Here is a 15,751-nt window from a genome sequence, read left to right on the forward strand (position 1 = left end):
AGCATCAAGACAAATGTTACAATGTTCAGTGAATGAAGACATGCAATTGCATGTGAACTGAGATTAACTATGAAATATGTCTGCATATGAAAAAGAGAAATATTCAAATAAAATGTGGCTGAGTTAGGGTGATAAGGACATGGACCACCATCTCCTTTCAAAATATCCTTTAATATTTCATAATTTGGTTTCTACAATAAATGAAAAAAGGAAAAAATGACAGCTTTTAGGAAGACCAAAATCCTCATTCTCAGTTTCAAGACTCTCAAGGCCCTCTTTCTTCCCTGATTATCTTAGAGATAACCTTCACAGTAAATAATCAGGTCTTGAAATTCTTGATGGCAAAGTTACAATCAGCAAAGAAAGCTTGAAGTGTGACTGTCCACTAGAGAACATGACGGTATAGAAGGGAAGAAGTTAGAGATCAAACAAGGAAAAGAAGGGACAATCAGGAAGAGCTCCACCTTAAACCATGTTCACAATCATCCAGTACTACCATTTTTGTTCTATCTACCCATGAGTAGAGAACTGGTATGAATTTCCAGATCATACAGTCAGGGCAATGTAGGGGTCAAAAAGCAAGGTAATGAATAAGACTTTTGTACTTAAGGAAAAAATGGTCAAATTATTCTCAAGCCAACACAGAAGTTCTTATTCTAGGAATTTAAAGTCTCAAGCTATACCAGTGTCCTTTAAATTCATAATCACTCATTTCTCCCCCCAAATTTCATCCATTTATTTCTTAAGTACTGATTAATTCCTTGAACAAATCTAAGTCACAATGGGCTTTTTTTTTCTTTTTAAATATTCCTTGTCATGATATCCAAATATCGTGCAAATCTTCGGCCTGTGCTGAATAATGACAGACGAAGCATCAATGAGTAAAAACAACGATTGCATAATTTTGGTTTGTGTGCTTTCAGCGTGAAAGGCTGTTTATTTACAGTGCCACAGCATCACCTTGGTTCTGAAGAGAAGGGCATATGTGCTCTAGCTGCTCATACATTAACTACTGAGGAGTAACATTGGCAGCTGGGAACTTCACTCTAGAAAAATAGGAAGAGAAATGCTTGTGCCTGTAACTTAGGAAGAAGCTCTAGTGTTCATGCTCACATTTATAGGGAGACATGGTGAAATCTTGTCTACTTTGTCAACTGATCTACTTTCAAAAAAAATTTCCTGGCCTCTCGCCTTCTGAGATGGCCCACGCTCTGTGGAGTGTGTTTCTCCCAGGGCCGTTCTCACCTTTTGAGACGGACCACATTCTGTCTACGGAATGTGCATCTCTCTAAATAAATCCACTTTTTACCTATCATAAATAAATAATTTCCCCTTTTCAGCCATCCTCAGGGGAATATCTTTCTTAATAACTTGGCAAAAATCTAAAACGCATGCTTATCAAATCTTCCTAAGTTCCTTCTGTCACCAGAATTCTTCCCAGCTTCCTCTTATGTGAAAGAACTATGTAGGGCCCTGAGATACATTTGAGACACCAGGGTGAAGAAGGCACAAGCCTGTTCTTAAGGAGCTTATAGTAGTCTTAGGGAAGGGGCAGGGTGGATATGCAGTTATAATTAAAAAACAGTCAATGTGTAATCATCAGTAACAGAATTAGGATTGAAAAGCATCCGAATACTTAGTAATAATGGGATAAAATAAGATGACACTTAGGAGGTTCTGGTGATCAAAATCAATTATATAACCAGAAAAATTCAGAAAGCCTTGGTTGATGGCAGCTTATGTAAAAAAGACATAAAGGTTTCAACTGAGTAGAACTCCACAAATGCACAAAAGTCAACTATGTAAAATGGCTGTTAAAATAGCTAACCTAGGGGCTTCCCTGGTGGCGCAGTGGTTGAGGGTCTGCCTGCTGATGCAGGGGACACGGGTTCATGCCCCGGTCCGGGAGGATCCCACATGCCGCGGAGCGGCTGGGCCCATGAGCCATGGCCGCTGAGTCTGCGCGTCCGGAGCCTGTGCTCCACAACGGGAGAGGCCACAACAGTGAGAGGCCCGCGTACCGCAAAAAAAAAAAAAAAATAGCTAACCTAAATTAATAGAACTATTGTGTCCAGATCAAGGAAGATAATAATCCCACTGCCTCCAAATCCAGAGTTACTGGTGCTGTTTTATGAGGCTCATTTAAGAGGGACATCACAAAACCAGGAGTGTGTGTGTGTGTACATTCATGCTTCCTAGTGGAGCAATGACAGTGAAGTACCTGTTAATCACATAACGCAAAAAACTGAAGGAACTGAAGACACGCAGCTTAAAAGAAGACTTGCAGGTGAGCAGTGGAGGGGCAGCATATAACAGCTGAGATGAATGCATTTGAGCTGTCTGCAAGAACTCATGTTAGGTTCAATGAAAGACAAACGCTCATCCTGGCCTCCCTAGGTTATGACTATGGCTGATTATTGCCATGGTCAGGGTATAAGATGACTTGAATAACACCCAGTGGCTCTTATATAATTGTATATATTTTAGGAAGTGAAACTCAAATTCCTTCAACAGTACCTTCAATAATGGTACTTGAAATAGAAACTATGTTTCAGTCATTCACAAAAAACTGTCACATTGAAGAAGCATAAAGCAGAGGAATGTCTATTAATGTCAAACAATTAAACTAGCACTGGAGGATTTCATCTTCTGCAATAGGAATCCTATGGGTTCAACCTCCTTAGAGTTGGTAACATTTGTTCAGTCAATATATTTTTCTGCAAGCCAGTAAAATATTTCAGAAATTTGACCTTTTTGGTAAAAAAACAGGAATGTTTTTAAAAATTATAAACTTAATTTTTTAAAAATCCTCAGAGGTCATAGGTTATTACAATCATATAGATAGGTCTTCTAAATTAATGAGAACAATAGATAAAGTGACAGTGTTAAGGTATTTCAGAAGATATACTTTAGTAGTATGTCTTTAAAATGGATATATAGTCTCAATGTGGTAAAAACAGCTTGAAAATTACCAACACCTCCTCCTTTCTTTCTGTATACACAAAGGAATGAAAAGAGAATGAATAAACTACCAAAAAGCAAAAACCATTCCATGTGTATTTCAGGTGAATGAAAGCATTCACAGGTTGGTCTGTGGGCAGGCATGGTAGCATAGACCCCCAATCAACTCAACTGCCCTTCTAGATGCCAGAGAGTAAGTAGCTTTTTAGTTGACTATGTGTATTTACCTATCCAGCAAGTAGGGGAGATACATGGTCTGGCAAAAAAGGTAGACAAGAAAATTTACATATGTCAGGGCTTCCAGCTAAGCTATATGCTGAATAAATGGAGGAAACATTGACTTACCTGCACTGCCGAGCTGTTTATAAAACCTGTACTCTAAATGAAGCTGTGGAGCACGTGATTTTATTGGTTCCTGAAACCCAAGAAGAGAAATTGTGATCAGATTTAGACAGTTTTTTCATTCCTAGGTTTTCAGAGTAAACCAGGGCTAAGACCACTTAATATTTTAGAGATGATATTCATATATAATAGCATTTTCTTACCACAATTTCTCTTTGAAAGCACATCTAGGGGAAGATGAAGCTGAATTATATACAATCCCTGCCATGGATGTTTAAATAAAAATACTCTGTATGAGACATCACTCAAGGATAGCTCTCTCACCATGAAGTATTCTTCTGAAATATATTCTCCTAGGAAACCAGGTGCCAAATCTTTTAATTAAATACCAGCAAGTAGGGCTTCCCTGGTGGCGCAGTGGTTGAGAGTCCGCCTGCCGATGCAGGGGACACGGGTTCGTGCCCCGGTCCGGGAAGATCCCACATGGCGTGGAGCGGCTGGGCCCGTGAGCCATGACCACTGAGCCTGCGCGTCCGGAGCCTGTTGCTCCACGACAGGAGAGGCCACAGCAGTGAGAGGCCTGCGTACGGCAAAAAAAAAAAAAAAAAAAAAAAATACCAGCAAGTATTTCCTTCTTGTTTTATTATGAATTTTGGGTAGTAAATGGTTTTATTATTTATAGAAAAATGATACATGCTCAGGAAAAAAATTTCATATACACAAAAATTAGAAAGAAAGTAAAAATAACCTGAGATTCTATCATTTAAAAAAAGCACTATTAACATTTTGGTGAATGTTCTTCCAAATATTGATTTATACATATATTTATATATAATATAGACTCAAAAATGTATTTTAAATAAATGAGAGCATACTATATTTGGTGTTCTATGTCTTTAAATTTAACATGTGATGATGACATCATTCCATAACAGTAAGTAAAACTATATATTTGTGTGTGTGTGTGTGTGCATGTGTGTACATACACACAAACCTTAACTTTTGGACATTTGAACTGTTTTCAGTTTTCAGTATTATGAATAAAGCTGTAGGAACAGTGTTATGTATATTTATTTTTACACTTTAGAGAATTAAAGACTGTAAATGCAACTAAGATATGTAACTTGTAACTTTAATTAATACAGTGTTCAAGTTTTTAAAAATAGAGTTTTCTAAAGAGCCCAAAGATAAAGCAGCCATACTACCACACTTTGCTCTATACCAAACTTCAAGAATTGGCTGGCTAATCATTCTGAATTGACAGTATATCAGGCAACTAGTTAACAAGAAAATCAAACATTACCCTGAAAGATACATCTGTATATCCATTAGGATGGCTAATATGAAAAACACAGAAAATAGCAAGTGTTGGTAAGGATGTGGAGAAATTGGAACCCTTGTGCACTGCTGGTGGGAATGTAAAATGGTGCAGCTACTGTGGAAAACAGTACAGCAATTTCTCAAAAAATTAAATATAGAAGTACCACATGATCCAGCAATTCCACTTCTGGATATACACCTAAAAGAACTGAAAACTCAGACTCAAAATGATATTTGTAGACCCATGTCTGTTGCAATATAATTCGCAATAGTCAAAAGGTGGAAGCGACCCAAGTATCTATAAACAAATGGATGGATAAATAAAATGTGGTTACATTTTGTTCCATATGTGTGATGGCATATTATTTAGCCATAAAAAGGAAGGACACTCTGACACATGCTACAAAATGTATGAACCTCGGGGATGGTATGTTGAGTGAAATAAGCCAGACGCAAAAGGACAAACACTACATGATTCTACTTGTATTAGGTACCTAGAATAGTGAAATTCATAGACAGAAAGTTGAATGGTGGTTGCCAGGAGCTGGGGGGAGAGGGGAATGCTGCTGGTGTTTAATGAGTACAGCATTTTAGTTGAGGAAGGTGAAAAAAAAGTTCTAGAGATGGATGATAGTGATGGGGGCACACCAATGTGAATGTACTTAATGCCACTGAACTGTACAACTAAAAATGGTTAAAATGGTAAATTCGAGAATCAATTCCTTATCAGATATATGATTTTCAAATATTTTCTCCCATTCCATGGGTTATCTTTTCACTCTGTTCAGAGTCCTCTGATGCACAAAAGTTTTTGATAAAGTCCAACCTATCTATCTTTTCTTACTTGTGCTTTTTTGTGTTATATCCAAGAAATCACTGCCAAATCTAACCTTATGAAGCTTTCCCCCTAAGTTTTCTTCTAAGATATTTATAGTTTGGCTCTTATGTTTAGGCCTTTGACCCATTTTGAGTTAATTTTTGTGTATGATGTAAAGGGTCTCACTTCACTGCATGTGGATCTCCAGTTTTCCCAACAACATTTGTTGGAAAAAACTGTCCTCTCCCCATTGAATGGTTATTTGTCCTATTTTTAATATAGGCTCAAAGGAAGGAGAGTTCCACAGCTTCCCTTATTAATTCATGCTGGTGTTTAACAAGTTTCATGGTTTAGAAGGTCTTTATATGTAACTGCAATCTCCACTTACTGAAAGTTTAGCCTATTTCTCTTATATCCTCAATAACAAAGACAAAACAGCTCCCGAATAACCTGTGAATACTATAACAGCTATCTTCAAATAACAAAGCTATTCAGTCATTTCTTAAACTTCCTTTATTCAGGCAAAGTAATTTAAATTTTTTTAACCTTTCCTCACTGGTCCTACTTTTTAGTTATTTGATCACCCCTGAAAGCTCTTCCTGAACCCACTTGAAGTTTTCTGTATTTTTCTTAAAATATAGAATCCATAAATCACAGAATTCAGAACTTTCCTTGAAGTTATCTAGTCTACACCTTTGCTTCTAGGAAGGTTTTATCTAAATCAATTCAGGTAGGCTAGAATACTTCAAAGCCCTAAGGAGCTCTATGAAAGAACTCATACCCTTCTCTGATTGCAAAATCAGCAAGCATCAGAGTTGGCCTTCAAGTTTCTCAAGATTCTTGTATTCCAAAAAAATGTTATTTAAGACTATACTGTAGAGTCACTTCCTTATTCATTTATCTCTTCAGCTATAGAGTCTCCATTCAGGTTTTAGATCTTCTAATATATCACCATCAAAGCAGCCAATTTCAGAATTTGTCTTTTAGCAAAATCATTAATAATTCACAAGAAACCAAAAGAGACAGTGATGACAAATTGATATGAAACCAGAGGTTGATCTAAACACTAGAAAGAGGAGTGTTCTTTCTGGAGAAACAGTCTTGAATTCGAACAAACCACAAGAGTCAATGAATTTTTAAAAACACAGATCCTTCTTCAAACCTAATACCTTCAAACTTCATACTGGAAACATTAATAGGAAATAGTCAATCTGATCTTGGGTAAATAAGTTAACAGATTAAAAAAAGCAATATCTCGGGGCTTCCCTGGTGGCACAGTGGTTGGGGGTCCGCCTGCCGATGCAGGGGACACGGCTTCGTGCCCCCGTCTGGGAGGATCCCGCATGCCGCGGAGCGGCTGGGCCCATGAGCTATGGCTGCTGAGCCTGCGCGTCCGGAGCCTGTGCTCCGCAATGGGAGAGGCCACAGCAGTGAGAGGCCCGCGTACCGCAAAAAAAAAAAAAAGCAATATCTCTTTAGAGTTATAGGGCTAAAAGTGGGTGTACACATCACATATATTCAGACATGAGGGGCTTTTTATCACAGACGGAAGGACTTACATCCTTCAGCCAACCCCTTCAGCACGTAGTCGTAGCCTGCTCAACCAACTGGAGCTTCAAGTGCTCTTCTGAAAGCACTATGAATAAAGGACACTGCAAACAATCTATAAGATTGTAAAAGGCAGTGGGATTAGCAGCATGGAGAGAAAACTTTTTCAACAACTGTTAGAAAACCTCTGTTAAAAAGAACCCCAGAAACCTCAGTGATAGGGGTAAAGGAGGGGTTCATCACACTAGTTTGTTTACACTGTATCTGATTTTTTAAAAAAAGTTCCTAGAAATCCAAGAAACAAGAGCCCACAATGAAGATCCAAACAAAGTAGAACTGAAACACTACCAGCCCCGGCTTCCTTGTATTTCTGTGCCAGATGCTGATTACATTTCCATAGAGGGCTGGCTATTTGCCAGAATCATGGTTATTCTGGAACACACACGCCTGCCTGAAATCCTAAACTGACAGCAGACGGCTACCTTGTAGGACTGTAATGCTTAAGGCAAATTTTGCTGTTACAGTGAAAAGAGCTCAATTACTGCCATCATATCTCCCACAGAGAATACAGCCCCACAGCAAGAGAGGAGGCCCATAGACAAGATTGTCATCCTCTAAAAAGCCTTTATTTAAGGTTTATTTGAAAGAGAAATGAGGTACTGAGGCACACCATACTAGATGACATGAAGTCTATCTACCTTTAACTGTTGCCCATACAAAGAATAAAACTTTAATAAAATGTAAGTGAAATGCAATAGTCAGTCATGTCAATAATGTTATGCAACCTTATCTAAACAGGTCAACTAGTATGAACCTGGAAAGAGGAATCTAGATAGAATGAGTTGCCCCTAACAGAAAGCCTCAGAAGAAGTCTTGATAAATAAGGGGACAATAACAAATATACAGTATTGAGGCAACATTTTAAAGTGTTTTAGTGGCTGCTTCTCCCTATTACTAGTCCCAAAGAATCAAAATTATTCCAACTTGGGGCTTCCCTGGTGGCGCAGTGGTTGGGAGTCTGCCTGCCGATGCGGGGGACTCGGGTTCGTGCCCCGGTCCGGGAGGATCCTGCGTGCCGCGGAGCGGCTGGGCCCGTGAGCCATGGCCGCTGGGCCTGTGCGTCTGGAGCCTGTGCTCCGCAGTGGGAGAGGCTGCAGCGGTGGGAGGCCCACGTACCGCAAAAAAAAAAAAAAATTATTCCAACTTAACAAAACAATAAAACAGAAAAAGTAAAAAAGAGATGAACTAGATAACACTTTCACAGAATAATCAAATTCCCATAAATACAAATATACACTTAATTCCTTGACATTCAAGCTGAGAAAAATATTTGGTCTGCATTGTTACATGCATTGTCTCTCTTCCTGCTCCAATTTCTCCAACAAAAGTTCCAAGTCAACAAACAAAACACTTGGTTCCCAAGGAGCTACCTGCTCTAAGACCTGCTCCCTGTCCACCTCTTTGTAGAGAAACTAATCTGATGCCTGTCAGTTCTTCACAGGACAACTCTAACTCCTCCACAGACAAGCTTAATGAGAGGAAAGGACCGACCACAGAGCAGGTGTGGATGTGGTAGGGGCAATTCATTAGAAAAGAACAGCAATTACCACAAGATACTTCCTTCAACTATTAACGCCTCTGCCTTCCAACTAATAAAGCCCAAAACTACCTTCAGATCCTGGGAAATGTACTAGGATTTATTAGGAGGACAATATTTACACAGTTTCATAGAAACTAGTTACATAAAGCATTTCATATGGCTAGAAATGGTTTTTCATCAACCTTACATATAAGATAAAGAACTGTTTCTTCTAAAACTATTAATCCTTAAAAATAACAGAATTATTCTTTTTTAACAGGATGTTATTTTCAATGACTAGGTTAGTTATTCATAAGATTAGCAATGACAAAACCAATTGAACTCTTTGCTTCAAATCTGCCCACGTAATGTGTTTTTCACGTTTGACAGCTTTTTAAGGCAATGATTAGATGATCACATTCAGAAGTATATTAATAAATACCTTACATTTTTAAAATGGATAAGTCATATTCAAGAATAAGAAAATTATAAAAAAAAATAGCACTGTGAAAGGTACAAAGTTTACAGCAGTTACTAGGGGTTTTTTTTTCCTTCCAGCTATGTTTTATAAACTTTTTCTGATTTATCATTGCTAACACTATAGTTAGCATCCTCTAACTATATAGTGTTTTACAGTATACAGTGATTCATCACTGTAACACTATATATATTTGAAGGAAATGACTATGTGGGATCATATGCAAGGAAAAATAACATTAGTATTTTTGTGAATGGTTACAATTATTTCCTGTAAAAAGATATGTGAAGGGTGAGAGCACTAAAACATAATTACCACAAATACAGATTCTACTCACCAGTTTGATAGCTACATATTCATTGGTGTAGAGATTTTTACCTAGGGGAAAAGCAGAATGTATATGTTTTAGTGACATTTATTCTGGGAAATGCAAAGCAAAATCTTAGCTTACAGGGTCATGAGAAAGGTCACATTCCCAACGCTGTTCACATATATGAAACATGATTTGTAAGTGAAAAGCCAAACAGAGATAATGAGGCCCAGCAAGACAAGAACAAAAACAGCTTGAGAATTTGAAAATTTAAGCTAGACATGAGAATCTTTTATTTTAAAGAAAACAAATCTCAGGGACTTCCCTGGTGGTCCAGTAGTTAAGACTCCACGCTCCCAATGCAGGGAGCCAAGGTTCCATCCCTGGTCAGAGAACTTGATCCTGCATGCATACCTCAGCTAAGAAGTCTGCATGCCACAATTAAGAGTCCACATGTGGCAACAAAGATCCCGCATGCCACAACTAAGACCTGGCGCAGCCAAATAAATAAATAAATATTTTTTTAAAAAATGAAAGAAAAGAAAACAAATCTCTTTGTCTGTCACACACACATTTTGTTATTTAATATTTCCCAACTATTGAGCTATGAGGCAACCCAAGAAGAAGAAATGCCAGAATTACAAAGATAGAGAGATTTTAACTCTTGGCACAAAAAACACAAACCCTCATTTTTCTAACTCACTGACAAGTAAGGTTTTCTTATTTTTTGTCATGGTATTTAGTATCAACTTTAGTTGGCATAAAGGACAGTGTGAAATAAAACCAATTATTGGCCTACTCCTTTTGGAAAACTCATCTACTGTCTCTAAGTAGATGATTCTCAAAGCTGTTTTGACTCTTCACCAGAACTCAAGCTCTACACCTTCACCTATATGCAGAAACAGCTCTCCACCCAGACAACACTTAACTCAAAGTTCTTCCTGCAGTTGCAACCTTTTTCCTCTCAACTTCTCTACTTACAGAAATGGAATCAATATTCTTCTGTACTAGTCATCTAGAGTCAGAACTTGGGGTGAGTATAAGAGCAACAACCATCAGTTAGTGAGCCCACAGTACATGCTGGGTCCTTAGCTACCTTTACCTCTTCAACTCCATTAGTCCTTGAAGGCTAATTTTAATTCCTTGTGAGTGCTTAGTATAGACCATATATAGCTCAGCCACTGCACTGGACTTCACATTGCTTCTTATATATTTGTCCTATCTTATTCAGCTGGACTATAAATATCTTGAGAGTAGCGATTTTATTTAATGGATCTATCAATGCCCTATGGTGCTTAAGACCATGTTCTGCACATCTCAGACACTCAAAACCTTGATTGATTAAAAGTTATAAGTACGTATAGTATGACTACTTTTTAAATAATACATGTAGGTAAAGGTTATATATACACATAAACGTACATATATGTATGTACATAGCTGAATATATATGCATGGAAAAGGATACATAAAGATGTATTAAGGTATTAAGATGACTGTTTCTGGGCTTCCCTGGTGGTGCAGTGGTTGAGAGTCTGCCTGCCGATGCAGGGGACACGGGTTCGTGTCCCAGTCCGGGAAGATCCCACATGCCGCGGAGCGGCTGGGCCCGTGAGCCACGGCCGCTGGGCCTGCGCGTCCGGAGCCTGTGCTCCGCAACGGGAGACGCCACAACAGTTGAGAGGCCCGTGTTCCGCCAAAAAAAAAGAAAGATGACTGTTTCTAATTTTCATATAATATAGGTTGTTTCGATAATGAACAAAAAACAAACCCTGCATTTTGGGAACAAAAGGCTGCTTGTAATATTGATTATTTTTAACAAGCTCTAGACAATAAATGGCCATTATACTTTTAATACAGTTAAAATTACACCATTATACTTTTAATACTGTTATCAGTTTTCCCAGTACTTTTATGTGGAGAAGAGTACACTAACTTAGGAATAACTTTTGTCTGCAAACAGCATTAATAGAGAGGATTCACAGGTTGCCAGACAAACATCTAAGACATTATAAGATGAATAACTTCTTTTTTAAAGGAGCAAAAGTAGAAAATAGCCATTTTTTCCCTCTCTGTATTAATTGCATTAAGTTCTAAAAGTTAATTTGTGTTTCTGATTAATGTTCCCACCAAAATCATTTTAAAAAATATATTTGATGAAATTGTGAAAAGGATACCAACAACCGGGAGAGGACGAGATGAGGTAGTAACAGCCAGCTCCCAGGCAGATTAAAACTCCAGCTTGGCCACAGACTTCTTCCATGCGAGATAGGATGCTGCATAAAGAGTTTTCAGGAAAGCCCTTCCCGGCACTGTATAAGCATAGTTATTGTGATCTAAAACTTATTTTAGCAAAGGGCTGACCCTAAAAACTCATTACTGCTTAGAGGAAAATGGTCAAGTTTAAAACTGTAAATGTGTTTGGGGAGGGGGATGTCTTTCCGAATTGGACACTCCCTCCCAGTTTTTGCAGTAAGAATTACTGGGGGGTAGGGAAGTAGGGGCACCGAAATTCACCCCTTACTCATTTAGAGTACAATATGACTTCACTGTTAAAGAATTAAATTAATTTTTGAAGTATATGCTTAAAGTAACAGATCTTTAATTCAAATAGATTACAACTTTTAAAGTGAATTGAGATGGTGGTATCAGTGTAAGCCTAGTAATCAATCTGGATTCTGATCTGTGAGCAAGAAAAGAGAGAAGGCAATCACAGGAGTCTCAGAAAGGATGTACTTTCCTTTCTTTCTCCCACCACCTCCCCACAAGGTGTGAAAAAATGAGTAGAATTTTAACAGTTGAAGAAGGGAGAAAAACACATCTCAGGGAGAAGAAACTGTATGAGCAAAACAATAAAAATGAGAAAACAGACGGTTTAGGAAGAGAATGGGCGATGGTCTTGGGGTAGATGGACCATAAGTTGCACCATGAAGATCAGGAAGGAGTAGGGATGGGCAAGGAGTGGTTAGGGCAGCAAAAGAAACTAGAAAAGTAAGGGTGAGTCCACATTAGGAAAGTCCTCAATGCCATCTTAAAACTTAAAATGAAAGGTTTCTGAGTAGGGTAGTGACACGATCAGATCTCTGATTTAGAATAACTATACCTCCTTTGTAAAGAGGTATAAAAGATTAACCGGAAAAACAAGACACCAGAGGTAAGGGAAAGTATTTGAGTATTTAATACCCCTCATATGCAAATATCAGACACCTAAGATGAGCAACACTCACTTCTCACCCTTCAGAGACTGTATTCTAGATCCTCACACAAGACCCTGCACATGGTGCCTCAGAGTTTGATAAATAAATCATATAAAGTGATAAGTGTTAAAAAAAAAAGAAATATGAACAAGACAGTAGATGACTTAGATGAGGGAGGGTAAAGCATTTGGGCACAAATGGCACTTGAGGTGAGCCTCTGAGGACGAACAGGAGAGGATAAAGAGCATTTCTTATAAAAATACTAATTTGAACATTGAGGTGGAGAAATGATAGAAAATGCAGAGAATGTGATAAAGTATGAGTGCACCAATATGAAAGGAGCACAAAGCATATGGGGGAGAATGGTGAGAAATGAAGCCAGAAAAATCCATACGAACAGAGTATGAATAACCTTGAAAGCCAGCTTCTTGCTCTGAAGTAAATACTTTTCCTAAATCCTCACTTTTTTTGAAGATTTGGGGGAATCTTTTTTTTTAAAAATAGTAAAACAAACTTGTTATATTATAGAAATCGTGCAGGGACTTCCCTGGTGGCTTGGTGGTTAAGAATGCACCTGCCAATGCAGGGGGCACGGGTTCGAGCCCTGGTCTGGGAGGATTCCACGTGCCACGGAGCAAATGGGCCTGTGAGCCACAACTACTGAGCCCACGTGCCACAATTGCTGAAGCCCATGCGCCTAGAGCCTGTGCTCTGAAACGGGAGAGGCCACTGCAATGAGAGGCCCATGCACCACAGCGAAGGCCCACACGCAGCAACGAGGACCCAACGCAGCCAAAAAGAAAAAAGAAAAAAAGAAAGAAAGAAATCCTGCATAGTTTTCTTTTGGAGGAAAAACAAACAACCAAACAAGAGTTCAAAGAAATCCCAGGCACTTATGGATCTGCTTATTCCAGAGTCTAGAAGGCCTCACGCATCAGAGGGGAACCTTTTCCTCATTTTCCCTGTGTTCAGCTGGGCGGCCCAGTTTTCACAGATCAGTTTACCTTCAACAGTGTGACCTTTACATCTCCTGTGAAGGTGGGAAAGAGTAGCTGCCGGGCGATGCCAGGGAAGGAGGGGATTTAGTGATGCAACTGCTCCATATATATATATATATATATATATATATATATATATATATATATATATATATATGTATATACTTGCAACTACTCTTCCTGTTTTTAGCACCTTCTGCATCCCAACTTTTTGAAATTCCTACTGTCTCCAATTCTTGAACTTATTGATATCTGGTGTATTCTATGTTACAAACTGGCCTACCCATTAAATCATTCAGCTTTCTCTGGACTGCTAAATTAGTTATCACTTAACTGCTTTCCAGCTTCCAGAATTTTGTTAAAATTTCTCACCTGTTTTTATCTTCTCTCTCTCTCTCTTTTTGGTTCCTGGTGAGTTTTATGCCTTAAAAAAAAATTCCTTTTCTAAACATACATTATAAAACTGAGGCAGTGACTTCCCCTGGTGGTGCAGTGGTTAAGAATCCACCTGCCAATGCAGGGGACACAGGTTTGAGCCCTGGGCCAGGAAGATCCCACATGCCACAGAGCAACTTAGCCCATGTGCCACAACTACTGAGCCCACGTGTCACAACTACTGAGAAGCCCACGCACCACAACGAAGAGGTGCCCCCGCTCACTGCAACTAGAGAAAGCTCACGCGCAGCAACAAAGACCCAATACAGTCAAAAATAATAAATAAATTAATTTTAAAAAATAAAATAAAACTGAGGCAGCACTCAGTTTCATCAACTTACACATATATTATAATTAGTTATTCATGCATCTTTTTACCTCCACTAGGCAGTAAATTTCCTAAGGACAAGAATGTTCCACTCATGTTTATCCCTATCGACCAACATGGTATCTGATATATAGTAGGTAACAGATGCTTGCGGAAGTGAACCAAATTGACTTGATATACAGAGAAGGTTCTTCTGAGAAAGTTTTAGGGCAATTAAAAAAAAATTTAGTTTAGAATCAGATATGGATAATTCTAAGTGTGAATATAGGAGTTTTGACTTCATTATTCAACTTGTGAAATCACCAAAGATATTTGTGCTAAGAGGAAACGTATAGTCGTGAAAGTTGTATTTTAAAAATATTAATCTGGTCCCAATGTATACAATAAAAGAGACAAGAATACCTACGAAGAAAATGAATAGGAAGTTTTTATAGTAGAACATTTAAAGAATAACATCTACCACACAGTGTGGTTATGATGATTACACGAGTTAGAATATGTGAAAGTACTTTGCAAACTGCAATGTCCTAGATAAATCTAATTTTTATGACTTCTATTATCACGGCAGGTACGATGCAATAATTCCTTGAAGATAACTTTAAAAAATAGGATTTATAATCAAGGCATTTAGAAGAAAAAACTAACAACCTTTGGATTACATATAAACATGAGGGAAAAGGAAAATAGAAGGGTTAAAGTTGATGCTTTTAATTAGAGGAGAACAGAAAGAAAACCAGGAGAGTAGGGAACGATCGTTTCACTCTACCATGATGCCTTCCTCCAAGTTCTCACTGAACCTAAAAGCAGCAGAGAAATTATGAAATGCCTCTCAGCTTCAATTTTTGTACCTGTATAAAAGAATATAGACACAGAAGCACAATGACACAGCTTATGTAACACCAAACATGATAGCTAATACATTACAAAATGCTAGCTTGCTTTTGTTTGCTTACTTTACCTGCTTATTTCAAAACAAGCTGAATACCTCACCCTCTTAAAAAGCAATTATCCTTATTCCTAAGAGGCCCTGGAGGTGACTAGATAATTCTCCTGAGCTATGCATCATTCAAATGAATTTCTTTGCCAGGGGGCATCATTAAGACTGAAGAGGTCAGGGGAATTCCCTGGCAGTCCAGTGGTTAGGACTCCATGCTTTCACTGTCGTGGCCTGGGTTGGATCCCTGGTCAGGGAACTAAGATCCCACAGGCCACGCGGTGTGGCCAAAAAAAAAAAAAAAGACTAAGAGGTCAATACAAAACACAGCCAAGTGGAAGGCTAGACAAACACTAAGCCACTATTCTCAGTGATACACAAAAATTTTGCTCTGGAAGAATTTAATTACAAAGATAGAGGGTTACAATCCTGCCCATTTAAAATAAATGACTGCTTCATCATACAAAAAATTATATATACATATGAATGATATATCAATAAATG

The 15,751-nt window shown here is 38.3% G+C and overlaps 1 protein-coding gene across 11 annotated transcripts in view; it reads right to left on the minus strand.

The window, feature by feature from the left end:
* Nucleotides 1-15,751, minus strand: part of CSNK1G1 (casein kinase 1 gamma 1) — a 146,305-nt gene that overhangs the window by 66,084 nt on the left and 64,470 nt on the right. For 9 of the 11 annotated variants that reach the window (XM_067750046.1, XM_067749950.1, XM_067749991.1 and 6 more), the window contains 2 exons: nucleotides 9,383-9,423; nucleotides 3,307-3,376 (listed from right to left, as the gene is read on the minus strand). Coding sequence is in view for 7 of the 11 variants with exons in the window: in XM_067749950.1 (XP_067606051.1) it covers nucleotides 3,307-3,376; nucleotides 9,383-9,423 (111 nt within the window). In the remaining 4 variants the exon portion in view is untranslated. Of the gene's footprint in view, nucleotides 1-3,306; nucleotides 3,377-9,382; nucleotides 9,424-15,751 lie in introns of those variants that run through there. The other 2 variants (XM_067750022.1, XM_067750039.1) reach the window with 2 other exon arrangements.

Source organism: Pseudorca crassidens, chromosome 1, assembly GCF_039906515.1.
Source record: "Pseudorca crassidens isolate mPseCra1 chromosome 1, mPseCra1.hap1, whole genome shotgun sequence".
NCBI lineage: Eukaryota > Metazoa > Chordata > Mammalia > Artiodactyla > Delphinidae > Pseudorca > Pseudorca crassidens.